The sequence below is a fragment of the Staurois parvus genome, unplaced genomic scaffold (genome assembly GCF_062004578.1).
Source record: "Staurois parvus isolate SC_StPar_1 unplaced genomic scaffold, SC_StPar_1.0 ptg000104l, whole genome shotgun sequence".
NCBI classification, from domain to species: domain Eukaryota; kingdom Metazoa; phylum Chordata; class Amphibia; order Anura; family Ranidae; genus Staurois; species Staurois parvus.
Genome location: NW_028317900.1, coordinates 8,264,907 through 8,284,770, shown reverse-complemented (window position 1 = coordinate 8,284,770; position 19,864 = coordinate 8,264,907). Strand labels below are relative to the sequence as shown.

The 19,864-nt window shown below is 41.7% G+C and overlaps 1 protein-coding gene across 1 annotated transcript in view; it reads right to left on the bottom strand.

The window, feature by feature from the left end:
• The window catches only part of SCG5 (secretogranin V), a 70,034-nt gene extending 54,937 nt beyond the window's left edge, over positions 1-15,097 (bottom strand). Inside the window, exons 1-2 of the mRNA XM_089671305.1 lie at positions 14,948-15,097; positions 6,626-6,857 (exon numbers count right to left, since the gene is read on the bottom strand). Coding sequence (XP_089527431.1) covers positions 6,626-6,857; positions 14,948-14,953 — 238 coding nt within the window. The 5' untranslated portion in view covers positions 14,954-15,097. The remainder of the gene's footprint in view (positions 1-6,625; positions 6,858-14,947) is intronic.
• Between the last annotated feature and the right edge of the window lie 4,767 nt (positions 15,098-19,864).

Genomic DNA, 19,864 nt, shown 5'->3' with positions numbered 1-19,864 from the left:
TTGCAAAAGAGGCCAGGAGAGGTAGGGGTGCAGACTGCAGGGGAGTGTGTCAGCAGAGAAACAGCAATACACTGATCTTCCCAGTGAAGGGCTGTGCAGGAGGCGTGCCAGCACCAGTTTTGGCAATTGGAGTACAGGCAGGCTGTATTTCATACAAAGGAAGCAATGCAATGAGAACAGGATATTTTAAGTTCCTCAAAGTTCAAGGAGAGATTCATCCAAGCTTCAATATTGGTAATTTTTGGTGACCCTACAAATATGAGTAGCAAGGATTTTTTTCAGCTCTGGGATAGGCTTTATAAGCGAAGATTCCCGTAGCTTTTTACGCAAGTTGGTGTTGAGAAGAAAACAAATAAGGTTGTAGACTTTTATCCACAATCTACTTATGCAAGGGTGAGTCCACCGAATCTGTGCCATCATACCAGGCTTAGCACAGCCTTTGAAGCAATAAAGTGGGTAAGTAGGAATATACTGTACCTAGCCAGGTACACCAAAGTATAACACCACCAGTACAGGACTTTGAAGGGTCAGTTCTAGAGTTCTTCGTAGTGGTTGCCCACTTTTTCTGACAATCTACTGGTTGCAATGTTAGGGACAAGAGATTTATTTTCAAATAACTGAAAAACGTTTCCTAGTCAGAAGTTGCTTAGGTTTATCCGATGTTAATGTAGCTGTTAAAAATGGAGAAATCTCAATGTTTTTACATAGATTTTCTACATGAACAGATTTCCTTTGTGCTACTGCTACTTTGGCTTGTGGATGGCTTGTTATTCCAGGGGATCCTGTTAGGGGCAGAACCATTGCAAAGGTCAACAGTCATTCTTAGGTGTTATCTGAGCTATTTAATATGCTGGGCAATATCTAGAATCCATAAAAGTAATCTTTGGACAATAGATGTACCTTTTTTTAATTCTTTATTTAAAGTTTTTAGGAAAATACAAAATACAGTATAAGGGTACCAACAAAAACAAGTCAACACAACTTCAGGGGGAACCACCATTACCATTAACACAAAAACAAACAAACACACACCAAGGCTACCCTGGAACATAGCTGTAGAGTTCAGGAAATGTACCGGAGTGTATCAAACTATTGCCATAAGGATCCCAACTGCCAAATAAGCAAGAGCGATGGTACAGTTTTTGGCAGATTTGTATAATTCTAACTCAATATTGGGACTTTAGTAATGTTCAAAAGCTAGTAGATTATTAGGTAGATTAGTAAGGTCCACTTTACATAACAATACATCTTCCCAAGCTGTAATTAGGATTTAGAGAACCTAACAACCATTGTTATAGGAAAACTTATTTTTTCCATTATGCATTAGCTGAGCACATTTGCTATAATATAAACAGTTGGAAAGAGTACAGACTTCAGTTCCCCTCAGGTCTTCTGTTTAGTGAACATAGTAATGGCTGATTATCCCAAGTAATTAGGTGAGCTAGTTGATGAGTATTTATGGCAGACATGGCGTGAATGACAATTCACATCAACAACCCTTGGCTACAGGCCTTTCCTGTAAGTGGAATTGATGGTTGGTTTATCATGATTGAGTCACAAATAAAGAAAGGAAATTAAGATTTTCTAAAATGCTCAAATACCTGATTGGTTTTTTTTTTCGTAAAGGACAACCTATTAGCAAAGATCACTTATAGTTGTATTTATGTCTGCCCAAACATTCAATTTAATGTGCATGAGGTCACTGCATTCTTGAACTCAGAAGACAAGAGTAGGGATAGGCAAATCTGCCTGGGTTCAGATTGCCAAGGATTTTTGAAACTCGGCAAACCAAAAATAAGCAAGGCTATAAGCTATGCCTTACCAGTCATGGTCTGTGTCAGCTGCAAAAAATACACCAAAGCCTATATAACATCTCTTCAGCTGAATTTCTAAAAAAGAAAAATCTTTCAGGTCATAACACACAACATACACTATATTGCCAAATGTATTGGGCCGCCCTGCCTTTACACACACATGAACTCTAATGGCATACCAATCTTAGTCTGGTGCAATATTGTGTTGGCCCACCCTTTGCAGCTATAACAGCTTCAACTCTTCTGGGAATACTGTCCACAAGGTTTAGGAGTGTGTCTATGGGAATGTCTGAGCATTCTTCCAGAAGCACATTTGTGAGGTCAGGCACTGATCCCGGACAAAAAGACCTGGCTCGCAGTCTCTGCTCTAATTCATCCCAAAAGTGTTCTATTGGGTTGAGGTCAGGACTCTGTGCAGGCCAGTCAAGTTCCTCCACCCAAAACTCACTCATCCTTAACTTTATGGACCTTGTTTTGTGCACTGGTGTGCAGTAATGTTGGAACAGGGAAGGACCATCCCCAAACTGTTCCCACAAAGTTGAGAGCATGAAATTGTCCAAAATGTCTTAGTATGCTGAAGCCTTAAGAGTTCCTTTCACTGGAACTAAGGGGCCAAGCCTGACCCCTGAAAAACAGCCCTGCACCATAATCTCGACCTCCACCAAACTTTACACTTAGCCCAATGCAGTCAGGCAAGTACCATTCTGTTGGCAGCCACCAAACCAAGAAACATCAATTGGATTGCCAGACAGAGAAACATGATTCATCACTACAGAGAACTTGTCTCCACTGCTCTAGAGTCAGTGGCGGCGTGCTTTACACCATTGCATCCGATGCTTGGCATTGCACTTGGTGATGTAAGGTTTGGATGCAACTGCTCAGCCATGGAAACCCATTCCATGAAGCTCTCTATGCACTGTTGTTGTGGTTATCTGAAGGCCACATGAAGTTTGGAGGTCTTTAGCTATTGACTCTGCAGACAGTTGGCAACTTCTGCGCACTGTGTGCTTCAGCATGCCCTGACCCCACTCGTGGCCTACCACTTCATGGCTGAGTTGCTGTTGTTCCCAGCTGCTTCCACTTTGTTATAATACCACTAACAGTTGACCGTGGAATATTTAGTAGCAAGGAATTTCACGTATGGACTTATTGCACAGGTGGCTACCTATCACAGTACCACGCTTGAATTCACTGAGCTTCTGAGAGCGACCCATTTTTTCACAAATGTTTGTAGAAGCAGTCTGCATGAGCCGCATTCAGGTGCCCTATAGAGGTGAATATGGACACAGCAGCTGCATGGACACAACATGTAAATAATTTGACAGCCATGCAGAAGTGGCTGCACAGCCCCAAACACAGACAGTGTGTGTATGAGACCATGCATCTGCTGCTGCACAGTTGTCCAAGTTTACATGTACCTGTGTCTGTGCAGCTGCTGCATCTGCATCTAACTCTATAGGCTGCCTGCATACAACTCAGGACAGATGCAGATGCCAAAACAAAAGCATCCTGCACCCAGGGCCGGAGCCATTGCTTACTTAAATGAAGCAAAAGTTGAGCAAATTTTTACTTAGTTTTCTGGCCTATTTAGTCATCTCCTAGTTTCTTCATATAGCTGAACCTCCTGCTAGTCACCTACAGTAATACAAGTCACCCAGGGGCTGGTTGTTAAGCCAGTTCCCAGCCTAGTTGCTCAATGCACACTGCCATGTCTGCACCACATGCACAGATGGTGAGTCTGAAACCCTGTTTACTTCATCCCCTTGAACAGTGTTCACACCCAGAATACATTCTCTTGCTGGGCTTTGCATATTTTGTGGCTCCGGCTAGGACTCTAAGGCTAGTCCTTATGTTTGAGGCCCATGTGACATGGGGGCCCAGGCCACCTGGCCTGTGACACAATTTGATGGCTCTTTAACCACTGTCAGGAGTGTAACCATCATCCCACTTAGCCACTGCCAGCTCATAGGTTTGCAGTTAACACTTCAAGATGCATTCACCAGGTACTGGCTGTGCCTAATGTTACCTCCCAGTCTTACAAATTACTCATTACCCACCATGCACCTGTAAATCTGTCAGGAATGGACTTGCCAATAGTGGTGGGACTCACCTGCCTTGTGGGCTGCAGTACCAGGGCTGGCCAGCGGGTGCTCTCAACAACCAGAGGCTCACTTCGGCAATTAGCCATCACCTGGGGCTGATTGCAGGTGGTGTATTTAAGGGATTGCCAGACCTGCAGTCAGTGCCTTGTTGTACTGTTTGCTTGGCCCTGGTTTCCTGATCCCGTTTCTGCCTGTCCTGACGCTGCCTGAACTCTGCCTGTCCTGACCTCGGCTAGTCCTGACCACTCTCCCGCCTGCTCCTGGTACTCCGTTTGCCCGTTTGCTATGAACCGGCCTGCCTGACTACTCTTGTATCGTATGTTTGTTATCTGTTGGAGGTTTGGTTCAGTTTGTTTGCACTGTGTTATGTTTAGTTTTGCACTGCATTTGTATTGTTAGTCTCAATAAATTATATTATTTACTATATCTGAAACCTGCGTTTCCCTTTGTCAATCCACACATTACTGGTCACACCCGCATCCCTGACAAAATCCTACTTCCTAAAGGTACATAACACTCCTTGTCTTGCATGCCCAGTGGGTTACAAGGCTTTGCAGCGGCTTTTTGAACTTTAGTGGAGACTGCCTCAAATGGTTCATAGACATTTTGTTATAAAATGTCCATTACAGATGAACATGATTGATAATACCAAGCCCCAAAGTAGATGGCTTAACCTCCTAGATACTAGACCCTACTAAGGTGTAAATGTCCCACTAACTCTATTCAAGGGGTTGCTGTGGTGTTCACTTACTCATGAAAGTTCTTTGCAGTTTCCTTCTTCAGGCCTTGGGCTTTATGGCATCTCTTTTCTCAGGTATGGGGAGGTGGGGAAAAGTACTCCCGCTCTATAGCTTCATGCTGCTCTCTCTGCACAAGGACCCAGAACAGATCCTTCTCCAAACTTATAAATGAAAAGGGAAGAACTACTGAGCACAATACCAAACATTAAAGGGAAATTCCTTATACATGCAGTTTTCCATTAATGGCCAGTCTTACAGTAAACATGACCAGAAGTGCACATTGATAAACATCACTATCAGCTTACATATTTCCATTGTTTGACATAATTTAGTCAATTTTGTGTGTTATAGTATTGAAACTATGTTGGTAGGTCTCTTATTTATAGGGGTAGAGTCTGGGAATCCACCAAATACAGAGCTATATCTCTTGTAAAAGGAACTTAATCACCTAACAAAAATGTGCATGCACCATACAATAGAGAGGGAGAAATATTATGTGAGTCAGTTATTACAAAGATCTGAATATCTTAATAGATTACACATTTAATAATAGTACGCAATTCCAAGCTACAGCTTTTAGGCCAAGAGAGAGAAGCATCATCTTGCCCATGATACAAAAGGTTAATAAGACCTGATTTGAAATATGTAGTTCTGTTTTGGGCACCAGTTTCCAAGAAGTATATGGTGATACTTAAAAGAAGGTAGAAAAGGCAAACTAAATTAATAAGGGGCAACAGCAAAGATTAGTTTAACTGAATGTATTCACCCTTGAGAAGAGATTTGATTGGTAATATGACTCCAGTGTTCTAATATATATATGTTGCATGTAGTAAAATTAGTGAAAATTTGAAAACTTTTAGGCTACAACAAAAAACATTGGAGTTATGTATTTAGCAGGAATATGGCAAAATATGGTGCTCAGAAGAGAGCCCCATAAATCTCAGTGACACATAACAGCAAAGGCATGGCCGCCGGGAACACAGAATTGCTGTACCATGCTGATTGTGTAAACACATCCCATTTTAGATATGGTCCCTCCTCCCACTTGCTGAATGGCTGAATAACACTTAAACTTCATTTAGCTTCATTAGGGCTCTGATGAAGAAGTTGTGCCCTTGAAATGCGTAAGCCTCACTCCATGCATATTGGTTTCTCCTGTACATCTATTGGACTATTCCTGATGGATCATTGATGTGCCTGATTATACTTACATTTGTGAGTATATTTGAATATTTTATTATAATAAAATAGTTGTAATGTTACTGCACAAGGCTGGTGTACCCTCTTTTTGCATTTTGTTTAAATTATTTGAAGGATCTTCCCTATCTGAAGAGGACAGCAAAGCTTGTTCATCACTAGACTTTCAATGGAGCATCTGATCTTGAGATCACAAATGAAGATTTTTGATTTTGCTATTACATTTTATGTATGCAGGAAAAGTGAGCTGAGTACTCTTTAGTGCTGATGTTTTATTTTTCTATCATTACCTTAAATAGGGTTCTTTTTAATACATGTCCTTTTTAGAAATAGTTAAATGAACTGCAGTGAGAAATATTAGGCAGGTCACACATAGCACAATTTTTTTTTAACCTATTTGAGATTTAATAGTACTGATTAGGCAATACTTAAAATGTTTTCACTAATTGCTGACATGGCATTGGTGAATGGGATTTTCCATTTTCCTGTCCCTTTGTACCAGAAAATATAATGGTCCTTTCACTGTTCAGGCGATGTACAGGATAGAAATATTTCATGGCAAGTACAGGTAGCGTGTGATCTCTTTTCAAATGGAGAGATCTTGTAGTCAACCTATTTATGACTGGGTTTCAGGTGAGAAGCAAGATTGACATTACATCTTCAATAGGGCCGGCTTTTAGCTTACTAAACTCACATGAAGGAGCCCAACTGTATCCTTACCAGGAGCCTTATTCGGCTTTATCTGTCTCACGCTTTTAAATTTATGAGTTACCTTCAATGCTTTGTGGACCAACAAGGTTCATGGCTTGGTGCGCAGGATACTCCACTCTAGGCCTGGCAATGCCCAGCTCTTCCATTACTCCATGAAGTAAGCGTTGAATATCTGCTTCTGACACACGATCGGGGCTTCGTGGGCTGTGACCAAATGATGGATTCAGCTCACACACCAGCAATACCACCAAGGGATAGACCAAAGAGATGATGGCATTGTGTTTCATCATCACCTGCAAAAAGAGAAAAACAGCTATGTAAGCCTAAAGAACATGGACAGAAAATAAAATAATTAATTCAAAATAAATCTACTTTTGGAAACAAACACGTTTTATCCATGATTGTTGTTTTCAAATCTGCTGTTCTTAGTGGGGATTTATGCAGTCATAGGCTCAAACTACCAGGCGTTACCAGGCCTGCACAATACAGATACATCATTATGAGGCATAATCCTTTATAGCAGTTTGAATGCAATGCTATCATTTTTTAAATGAAAAAGGAAGAATACAAGGTAGCACTAAAAGTACTGTTTCATTCTTACCATTCCAACCATACATAAAGATAGTGGAAGCAATTTTTGACCACTTTTGATTATTTATTTTTCAAACACATACTGACAGATCATGATCAGGCAGGTTGGAAATTTGTATTTGCTTTAAATTGGGTTGTAGTGTGGGGATCTGTTGCCCTCTACTGTTGTATGTAATATCACACTGTTACTGTATGTATATATATATATATATATATATGTGTGTATATATATTGTGGGAACTCGCTTCAACGTGGTAGAGCTTCTTCAAAGCACACAGCAACTCGCTTCTTTTAAGGGCTTTTTTGCCCACTTTTATTTACAAGAAAGTTCAAGAAACACAAATGCTTCCCACGCAGGGGTATCCAACATCAAGCAAATCATATTCAGCCTCCTGGCTTGTACACGGTTTTAAGTCTGCCTCCTGCAGACTCTTCCCAAAGTATGGCACTAGCACACAGCTAGTCTGGCTTCCACCTCTCCTAGGTGTAGCCCACCTGACTCCACGGCAGAGACCTCCCGTCTGCCTGGGTGGAGACCTCCTAACTGCCGGGGTGGAGCCCAGAATCATGGCCTGGCCTCCACTAAAAGGCCTGCACACACCTGTGCAATCAGCACGCTGGCTGCTCCCAAAATATGGGCCCAGGATTGGAGATTTCATCCCTCCCAAATCTCTAAGAAATCTCCAGGCTACAGGTCCCAAAACAGGCTTTACCAACCAAAGAGGAAACTGATAAACCAGTTTCTTCTGCATTAGGAGATCTGCCTGGAGCCCCTCAACCTCTATGGTTGAGAATCCTGGGTCTCCATCGTGCTTTCCACCATGGCAGGATACCGCACTGCCACATATCCCCCCCCTTTGTTTTGATCCCGTAGGGGGCAGAACACACAAGCCCAAACTCTTTACTTTGGCACCTCTGTGCCAGCTTTCACCTATATGAGCCCATTCCTGACCAACATCACTTTCAAAGGGAAACTTTCCTTCCTGTCTTATGAGGCAACTTTCCTTGTGTTCTCCTACTACATGGACTAGGGCTTTAAAAAGACACTGCGCCTTTTTACGGGTTCGCTTCCAAAAGCGTTGCCTTTCTATTTTCCTTGGGGCCACCCAAGTCACCTTCCCATTAAGGAATTTCCAAAACTTGGGACCTTTCTGAGGATGAGGTTGACGCCTGAGTTTTAGGTGTCGGAAAACATTAAAGCTACGCTGCACTCTCAACTGCCGGTTTCCCTTTACCTTTAAAGGGGTCACGCTTTTAAACACAAAAAGTGTGGGCTCTTTTATTGGGGTTCCCTTAGTCCCTCTCTGCATTCTATGTACATGCATCTTCTTACTTTGGCAAACTTTGTTCATCCATGTATGGGGCTCGTTCTGGGGATAACAACCCCTCCAGCCACAGGGCTCTGTCTCTCATTTCCGCAAATCTTGTTTCTTTTCTTTGCTTTGACCATCCCATCTTCACAGTCACTTCACAACACTTTTGCACAGTCCAGCAACCAAGAAATGAAGCACTGTCATTTTAAGGCAGGTTCTCCTCACCTGCACACACAAATTGTGCTGTCCATTGCACAGAAACACAGTTCATATAACTGATGAACTTACTTTTGCAGGGATCTCCAATTCTGCCCACTGCATCCTCCACCATATGTGGGAACTCGCTTCAACGTGGTAGAGCTTCTTCAAAGCACACAGCAACTCGCTTCTTTTAAGGGCTTTTTTGCCCACTTTTATTTACAAGAAAGTTCAAGAAACACAAATGCTTCCCACGCAGGGGTATCCAACATCAAGCAAATCATATTCAGCCTCCTGGCTTGTACACGGTTTTAAGTCTGCCTCCTGCAGACTCTTCCCAAAGTATGGCACTAGCACACAGCTAGTCTGGCTTCCACCTCTCCTAGGTGTAGCCCACCTGACTCCACGGCAGAGACCTCCCGTCTGCCTGGGTGGAGACCTCCTAACTGCCGGGGTGGAGCCCAGAATCATGGCCTGGCCTCCACTAAAAGGCCTGCACACACCTGTGCAATCAGCACGCTGGCTGCTCCCAAAATATGGGCCCAGGATTGGAGATTTCATCCCTCCCAAATCTCTAAGAAATCTCCAGGCTACAGGTCCCAAAACAGGCTTTACCAACCAAAGAGGAAACTGATAAACCAGTTTCCTCTGCATTAGGAGATCTGCCTGGAGCCCCTCAACCTCTATGGTTGAGAATCCTGGGTCTCCATCGTGCTTTCCACCGTGGCAGGATACCGCACTGCCACAATATATACATATACAGTATATAAAATTGTGTATTTCCTGTCTCTTGGAGGCTGCCTGTGAAAAACCCCAGTAGGAGGAAGTGGCGAGTGAGAGAAAAGCTAGCCATACATGGATCAAAATTCAGCCAGTCCAGCAGGGACCAGCCAAACTTCAGGCCAAGTATGGGCATTGTGGTTGCACAGAAGTCAATCTGCCAGTCAACTTCTGTACAAACACCCTGTCATGTTTTCCCTGCCCAATCAGCGCCACAGGCTATAGACTGCAACACTGATCAGTGTATTCTGATGGTGGGGAAGTCTCTCTTAGTTGTTAGAATACAATAGCTCATCAGGGAGGATTCCCCCATGCACCTCAAATGTGTGGATGGAGGAATTGGGTCAGTTTATTTTTCATTCAACCTAATGGTTGAATGAAAAAAACTGGCTCATATATGGGCTGCCGAAGTCTCACCCGCATCTCAGCCACTGTCCAAGCTGCAAAATCCAGACCAGAAGGGTCTAATTCGCAGGAATTCCTATGCTCCATTAGTTTAGCTGCAGCCGCCCATAGCTTCTTGAGTGTGTTTCTGAATTCTTGTGCCAGAGAGTATATCTGTCTTATTGTTATTATCTCACATGCACAGTGTCAGATAGCTAGGTCTGTGCTACTTTGCATATAGTGGCCACCTTCCAGTATATTAGTAGGTGAACTGGTTTATTGCAAGAGTCTATATGCAGGTCTTGTTATCTTAGTTAACCCTGTCTCTTCTGGTCTGGGATTCTATAGCTAGCTTTAGCTTAGGGCTCAATAACCAGAATAGACTAGAGCCAGGTTAGGCATCTGATGGCCTCTTCTGTTAGTTAGAGTTCCGGTTGTATGTCAGTTTAAAAACTACTAGGGAGGGACTACAGCGCAGAGTAGGTTGGCTGACTTGGAGTTCCAGTGCCACACCACAGTTTCTGGGTGTGAAAGCCACATAGTCTAGTTTGGAAATGGTTGGAGGATCTCTCCATCACCACTGACCTTGTCTTCAGGTCTCAACACAAAGATGGACACCTGTTTGTACACTGGATGTATGTAATATTATTTTTCTTTCCTATATAAAGCTTTTATTATTTCCATACTGGTGTGCATCTATCATTTATACATTTTATACTTATGGTTAATGTTGTATGCTGGTTGCAGAAGTTCCTCTTCTGTCAATTACTTTGATTAGATTATTGGTTACTTTCCCAGGAAGGGAATCCCCTCTGTTCACAGAGGCCCTGTCCTGGGTGGGTGGAGGCAATGCCAATTGTTCTTGAAACCCACTCTTCCACTTGGCGAAGGTTCTGATTCTCTTATTTACCTACAGGTTTAGGTTTAATATCCTGTTTGGGAAGGATCATTTCTCATATGTCACCCCTCCCCCCTTCCCCAAAGAGGGCTATAAAGTATATACACAGTATTTTTTCATATATTGTATATTGCAGACTTTTTGGAGCATATGGCCATATATTGTAAATTTACATTATATTTGAATCAACTGTTATTCCACACATAACAGTTCACATAAACTTCACATCAAAAGAAAATAGTTACATACACTATATTGCCAAAAGTATTGGATTCAGGTGTTCTAATCACCTCCATGGCCACAGGTGTATAAAATCAAGCACCTAGGCATGCAGACTGCTTCTACAAACATTTGTGAAAGAATGCGGCACTCTAAGGAGCTCAGTGAATTCAAGTGTGGTACCATGATAGTCCATCCAAGAAATTTCCTTGCTACTAAATACTCAACTGTTAGTGGTATTAAAACAAAGTGGAAGCAACTGGGAAAAACAACAACTCAGCCACGAAGTGATAGGCCACGTAAATTGACAGAGCGGGGTCAGCGTATGCTGAAGCGCACAGTGCGCAGAAGTTGCCAACTGTCTGCAGAGTCATTAGCTAAAGACCTCCAAACTTCATGTGGCCTTCAGATTAGCACAACAACAGTGCAGCATGGGTTTCCATGGCCAGGCAGCTGCATCCAAGCCTTGCATCACCAAGTGCAATGCAAAGTGTTGGATGCAGTGGCGTAAAGCACACCGCCACTGGACTGTAGAGCAGTGGAGATGTGTTCTCTGAAGAGACCAATCACACTTCTCTGTCTGGCAATCCAATGAATGTGTCTGGGTTTTGCGGTTGCCAGGAAAATGGTACTTGCCTGACTGCATTGTGCCAAGTGTAAAGTTTGGTGGAGGGGGGATTATGGTGTGGGTTTGTTTCTCAGGGGTTGGGCCTGGCCCCTTAGTTCCAGTGAAGGGAACTCTTAAGGTGTCAGCATACCAAGACATTTTGGACAATTTCATGACTGCACACCAGTACACAAAGCAAAGTCCATAAAGACATGGATGAGCGAGTTTGGGGTAGAGGAACCTGACTGGCCTGCACAGAGTCCTGACCTCAACCCAATAGAACACCTTTGTGATGAATTAGATTGGAGACTGTGAGCCAGGCCTTCTCATCCGACATCAGTGCCTGACCTCACAGATGCGCTTCTGGAAAAATGGTCAAACATTCCCATAGACACACTCCTAAACCTTGTGGACAGCCTTCCCAGAAGAGTTGAAGCTGTTATAGCTGCAAAGGGTGGGCCATCTCAATATTGAACCCTATGGACTAAGACTGGGATGCCATTAAAGTTTATGTGCGTGTAAAGGCAGGTGTCCCAATACTTTTGGCAATATAGTATATAAAATTATAAAATCATGACACTGATCTATGTATTCAGAGGTTAGCTTAACAATATGCCTGGTAAACTGTACATGTCTATAATAAACTGGAATACCACAAAAAAAAGAAAAAGAACAAACTAAATAAGTAACTATGGCAGCATGGTAGCTAAGCGTTAGCACCCTTTGCCTAGTGGACCTGGGATCTTGTGTTAGATTTCCATGTGTTCTCCATATGCTCTGATTTTCCTTTGTAACCAAAAATAAAGTGACCTTTATGCATGAGTTTGATTGTGTGAATGAGAGAGAGACTTTAGGTTATAAGCTACTTCAGACTGTCAGGCGAATAGATTTATCTACTCTGAAAAGCTCTTTATAACATGTTAGCACTACATAATACAAGAAACACACTAAAGGAACTATTTACACACCTGTAGTCCTCAGTGAAAGTCCTGTGGGTAGTAACATGCAGGGCTATACAACTTCTAAAAGAACAGAGACTCTTCTACTGTTCATCACAATAGACAGTACCCAAACCTTCAATTTATTGCCACTGAAAGCGCCAACATATTTAAAAAGATAAGCTAAGGTATAAGATATTACTTGAAGTTGACCCTGCAAAACACAGGAAAATGTAAGTAAATCTAAACCTAACCATTAAAATGCCAAAAGCTTTAGAAAAATTGTTTGCAACTGTTTTAAATCGGCATCTTTCAATAAAAGACTACCTGGTGAGCCTACCATGAAGGTCCCTATTCAGGGACTTCATCTTATGCGTTGACAACTGTCACCAAATTGTGCTTCTGTGTTGTCACCCTGTTACACACATTCTTGGTAACATTTAGGAGCAATGATATGCAGCCAGCTCTGAAGCACTGAGATGCAGCAGAGGATAAAAAGGTGAAAACATCATATTCCACCAATAACCAAAATATCACTTTTGGTTGGGCTGTCTCATAAATCAAATAGTATATCCTGTGATTAGTCACTTCGATTTTTCTTTATGGATATTATATTAGTGATTGGCCCAAGGCGATGTTGATATTCCTAGATTGTAAGCTCTAGCGAGCAGGGCCCCCTGTTTCCTCTTGTATTGCAACTGTAATGTCTACCTTCATTTTGTAAAGCGCTGCGCAAACTGTTGGCGCTATATAAATCCTGTATAATAATAATCATTTCTAATCTACTGCAGTAAAGGGGACAGGTGAAATACAATGACTACCCCTGAATATATTACCTTTTTTGGAAAATATAAAATATAATACATAATATAATGATGCCTGATTTTCAACATTTCAAAAGATCCTGCTTTTTGCCCGCATGCATTGGTTCTTGGGCCCAGAGTACAGTTCTGTGGTAGATAGTGTTACTTAAGGAAACAGGTTCTGCCCTTGCCAATGTTTTCCAAAAATACCTCAAGAATTGTGTTATTTAAAAGCATTCTCCTACCTTACATCATAACAGGGGTCATAAGAGATGCTGCCTTTGACATATTAAAAATAGTTATCTATGACGATGGGTTAGATTTACTTGGCAGCCAGATAGCTAGCATTTTTTTAACACATTGGCAGTGGCTGACCCTTAATTCTGAAAAGTCAAAATGTTTACAGGAATAAATCTAATTTTTTTTTTTCTAACAATCACATAGAAAGGTGTATGGTTGGCATAGAGTTGCAGAAAAATGGCCTGTTAGTGGCAAGCAATATTCAAAATTGGTTGCATTAACAGGACCTCTTCTGTTGTATCAGGAAATGATACAGAGAGAGGGAGAGAAAAGCTGGAAAACCTCTGAAATCTACTATGGAGAAGAGTTAAGGATCGACAATGCTGCTCGTGTGCCCATCACACAAGTCTCAAAACTCTGACAACTTGTTCAAGGGAAACATTATTGTTTGGAGATATCTGCCTGTCAATAGCTATGCTAAAGATTTACTACTTGACTCAAACTAATTTATATATTCAACAAAAGGCTGAGTCTAGATCACCCATTCTCAACAGGTCCCGTGAAATCTTAGGGTTCCTCCAGACGTTACTAGGGATTCCTTGAGCTGTGGCCGTCTGACCTCCCATTTGATGGTGCCTGCATGGTTCTGGGTAAACACCACTTTGCGCAGCCAGTTGAGTGAAGCCAACAATCCTTTAGCTGTCTATAGGGTTTGCATTCTGACCACTTTTGTAAGGGTTGTATTCTTCCCACTGACCACCTATGTAAGGGGCATTTTTCTCACTGACCACCAATGAACTGGTTTTACCCCTGAGACCTGAAAATTATTTCAAGGGTTCCTCTTAACTAAGAAGGTTGAAAATGGCTTGTCTAGATGGAGGGAATGTAGAACTGCAACAGTTATACCCTGACACCACTTGAGAGCAGAGTTCATGTGTTCCCAAAGAAGATGACATAACAGGTCATACAGGAGACCAATCTATACATACAACAAGTTGAATGTATATATCAGAAGAAGCGTTAGGGTGACAACACAACACCTTTTTGTTTTACAGTACCACCAACAGCTCCGGCCTTGTCCAATGAATGGACACAGGTAAAGCAACGTACTGCATTCTATTTCACAGTTCTAGCAAAAACAGTGAATGCATTTCCATGAAATATTCGTTAGACAGATTTCAGTGCATTAGAACAATAGACATCAAGAACCCAGATCACATCTGTGCTTGTGAAAATGCTTTGTTCTCTGTGCAGGCATATAATCACATATCAGCCCCCTGCAGAAGAATATAAAACACATCTGGCCCTATAGCCTTACATTGTCAGCAGCACAGAGCTCCTAGTAAAACAGTATCTAGCTAGTTACATTGGAATAAAAACAACATGCATAGGGAGCCGACGCAGAGACTTACAAACATGGAGGATGACAGCTGCGAGATGCAGAATATGAAGTGAAAGCTGCTGGGAGGAGGGAGAGGATGGATGCAGATGGAACAGGGTTGTGGGCGGAGAGCTCCAATGACAGGTGAAGAGGAAGGATGGAGAGCAACGCACACTGTAGCAGATCTTACCCTTCTCTATGGGGCTGTCTGCTCATGGCCTACTGTGTCAATTACTATGACCTCTCCTGGCAGCTTCCATAAATATTCATTATAATGGTGGAAGAAACAAAACCACAGTGCTGTTAGAAGGGATCTAGATGTACAATTGTGTATCGCAGACATTACGGCTAATGCATGCACAGAGATGGAATTCATTTAGAAACACATAGGCTTACAAGTGCTGCAATCCAATATACCAGATACCTATTGCTGGCTGGCCATACATGTAATGATACCATATACTTTCATTTATTGACTCCGTCATAGAAAGATTTCTTCCTTTCAGAAGTCAATCACACTAAGGGCTTGTGTACACCACATGCAGTCAAACGTGTTTTTAAATGCAGTATGAACGCAAGAAAAACAAATGTATTTCAATGAGCCTAGTGCACACCATTGGCACACTTTCATGTGCATGTAATGAAAAAGTAAAGCATGCTGCATTTTTTTTTGCATGTAAACATTGTCAGAACGCACATAAACACACATGAACACACCGCAAACTCATGCAACCCATTACAAATAAAATCATAAATTATACTTACAAAACTTAGCACATCAGCACTGAAAACACAAAAAAACCACACCATGAACATACTACAAATGCATGTAAACGAACATACAGAACTGCACATTGAATCCAAGGATTGTGGTGTAAGGGCCAGCTCACATTACATGCATTTCAGTTGCTTTTTTTTCTACATCCAATACGCACCGAAAGTAGGTTATATGGTTATCAATGTCATAGTTCACATCAGGGCTTGCAGTTTCAGTGCGTTCCAGAAATAAAAGTAGAACAGGCTGCATTTTTTCTGCACAGAACTGTTCGGGAACGCGGTAAAACACATAAAAAACGCACCGGAACGCACCAAAAATGCACTGGAATGCACATGTCCCTATTTAAATTGAAGAAAAAGAGAGGGGAAAAAATTACCTGGATTGCATAAAAAACATACCCGAACATGGCTAAACCGCGGCAAAAACGCACATGCAAAAAAGCATCCGGAACGCATCTGGACTGCGTTTTTATAGTGTGAACCGGCCCTTAATGGGCCCTAAGTCTAGACTTGTATGGAAGATTTTAAAGTAAAATTCCAACTAAACTTATGTTTAGAATATAAGTTCACCTTTTCACAATGAAAACATAAATTAACACCCTACACCAGTGTTTCTCAACTCCAGTCCTCATGGACCCCCAACAGGTCATGTTTTCAGGATTTCCCTCAGGTGAAACAGCTGTGGTAATTACTAAGGCAGTGAAACTGATCAAATCACCTGTGCAAAATAATGGAAATCCTGAAAACATGACCTGTTGGGGGTCCACGAGGACTGGAATTGAGAAACACTGCCCTACACCCTCCCCAGCCGGTCCCTGCTGCACTTACCTCTTTGGGTGATTAGCTGTCACTGCCCATGTAGTCTGTGCAGCAGTCTGTGGATTTGAAAGCCCTGGTCTTTTTCCCAGTCTTTCCTTAGGGATTCAAAGATGCATCAGAGCAATATCGGCAAAGTGGTCATGTGCCACCACTGGACCAATCACAATTACTCTGCTCCGTCCCAGAAGCCCTAAGGAAAGATGGGAAGGAAGAGCAGGGCTTTCAAATCCCCAGACTGCTGCACCAAGTGCATGGGCAGTGGCAGTTATTCATCCACGGAGGTAAGTGCAGTGGGGACTAGGGGGGTGGGGAGGGTGTAGGGTGTTAATTCACCTTTTAATTTTCTGCGGAAAGATGAACTTACACTGAAAAAAATGTATCTATGGTCAAAATGTAAATATTATATTGATTTCCACTTTGTATACAATTATTTTTAGATTACTCCTTTTAATCTGAATGATCTTGAAGTAAACGTACTTTGTGAAGATCTCCACACATTTACTTCCTTGAATTCGGTTACATGTATTTACCATGCCATGTAGGTTGGCACTGCTATGTCACACATTTACAGAGGTGCGGACAGGAGGAGTTTCTGGAGGCGGAGTCATTACAAGAATCACCGTTTGCAGGCAACAAGGTACCATGGGATATGTAGTCCTTAGAAATTGAAATGACACAGAAGCTGCAAAGCATGCAGGGAATCAAGAAAGTTGATGGCCAGCGGAAAGGCAGCATGGCAGAAAAATTTTCAGGTAAGTTTATAATGGATTGTTGAACATAACTATTGTTTTTATTGTTATTGCAATGCTGATGGTATAAAATGAAAGTGTATACTGCGATCATAGAATTCATTTAAAATGCACATATGTCTTATCTACAGAAGGTTTTATAACTCATCCAACCAGTCCCGTTATTTTCTCACACCCGCCCCATTGAATGGATAGGCAGATGACATCTACTTCCTGGTTTAGCAATATATCTTACTATGCCACTTCACCTCCAGCCTGTTTGATGGAAATAAAAACATAAAATAAAACAGCACACCAAATTACACAGAAAATCATTTAATAAATAAATCCTCTAAAAATAATGCACTTACATATACACAATGAAGATGGGTTTATCACATATTCTTTTTGTATCCTGTAATACTCAGGGTGTCCGTAGGTGGAAATGGTTCTCTATAGTCAATTTTAGGGAAGAACAACACCATGATCACAAGAAATAACGTTGAATTGTTAGCTGTAGTGTGCGGGGGCTGACAGTCTTCCTTCCATTACTGAGTGCTTCAGCTAATGTTTTTTTTATCTGATATATCTATCTATATATAGATATATATATCTTTCTCAGGTTTATAAAGCTTGCAAGGATTGGCACTGGATGGGTATGCTGATATATGACTGGTTGAACACATTCTGACTTATATACTGTTACTTTGTACATTGAATATCAACATATGCCTTTAACCACTTGCCCTCTAGAGGATTTACCCCCCTTCCTGACCAGACCATTTTTTGTGATACGGCGCTGCGTTACTTTAAATAACAATTGCGCAGTCATGCAATGCTGTACCCAAATTAAATGTGTCCTTTTTTCCCCATAACTAGAGCTTTCTTTTGGTGCTGTTTTTTTTTTGTGCTGTAAAAAAAAAAAAGACCGACAATTTTGAGAAAATCAAAAACCAAGACTTTTTGCTATAAAACATATCCAGTAAAAAAATTTTTAAATCAAATTTTGCCATAAATGTAGGTCAAAATGTATTCTGGTACATGTCATTGCTAAAAAGAATCCCAATACATGTAAATTAATTGGTTTACGTGAAAGTTATAGCGTCTACAAATAATGTATATACGGTATATTCTGGAATATTTTTTTTTTTTAATACTAGTAATGGCGGCGATCAGTGACTTATAGAGGGACTGAGGCAGGTATTCTGACACTAACTGACACTGACTAACTGCCACTGACGTCCCCAGTGACACTAATACAGTGATCAGTGCTAATAAAAAGCACTGACACTGTACTAATGACACTGGGCAGGAAGGGGTTAACATCTGGGGCAATCAAAGGGTTAACTGTGTACTGTGTTGTGTTTCACATAGTGTGCTGTGTGTGTTTTACCTTGTAAGCATGCTGCTTTGTAAAACAAAGCAGAATGCTGGACCGGACGGGAGAGATCTGTATTGTTTATCTACAGATCTCTCCCCTGCCAGTGTTTGTTGGTGATCACCGGGTGCCAGCGGGGAATCTCCGGCTGGGACCCGGTGATCTACACCTCTAGCTGCCAATGGCGGCACGGGTACCTACCTGGAAATACATCATCACGTATATATACGTGATTTTGCACAGCCCTGCCGCCCTTCTCATCTCCATAACAAAAGGGGGTGTTTTGTAGTCCAGCAAGAAGGATTCAAGCAAGGATGATGGCAATGCTTGGGATTTCAAAGTAGCTAAGTACTGTTGTCAGCTCAAACAGGAAGTCAGAAACATGACATGGAGAAATGAATATGTATTGAAAAAGTACTGAATTTTTTTTTCTTCTACTCTACTCAGACATACACTTTGAGGATCAACATAATGACTAGGTACTAGGGATAGCTTGAAGTAGTTGTAAAGGCTGAAGGAAGGAAGTGTAGTTATATTTCACTTCCCCCAGCACTGCCACAGAGGAAGAAGGACTGAGCACAAGGGCCATGGGACCACTTTGTAAGTGCACCGTGCACACCACCACCTTAATGGGACTGGCTGGCCACACTAATACAAATATTAAGACCTATTGTAGCTGCAGTCCTGGCTGTTTTAACATATATTTAGCTATGTTTTCAGGGCACCAAACGCTTTATTGGGGCATTAGAGAGGCCAGGTGACATGGGGCCACCATGGATTGGCCTTCTTTTTCCAGCGCGGGTCACCAAGGGTCTACCGTCACTTTGGACCATCATCACGGACTCTTTATCTCTGTTTTTATCCCCCTTTGGTTTGTGAGTATGCATTTTTATGCTTTCAAATAAACTCGTGTTTCACCACGGTAATACACAGAGTGCACCCAGTTTTGCTTTTGTTCACCACTTTCATGTAAACCAACTAATTTACATGCATTGCGATTTTTTTTCAGCAAAGACATGTAGCAGAATACATTTTGGCCTAAATTTATGTTGAAATTTGATTTTTTTTTTACTGGACATATCTAATAGCAAAAAGTCAAAATAGTTTTTTTTTTCTCAAAATTGCCGTTTTTTTGTCTATAATGCAATACATAAAAAATGCACAGGTGATCAAGTACCACCGAAAGAAAGTTCCATTTGTGGAAAAAATGTCATTTTGGTGCAGCGTTGCATGACCACACAATTGT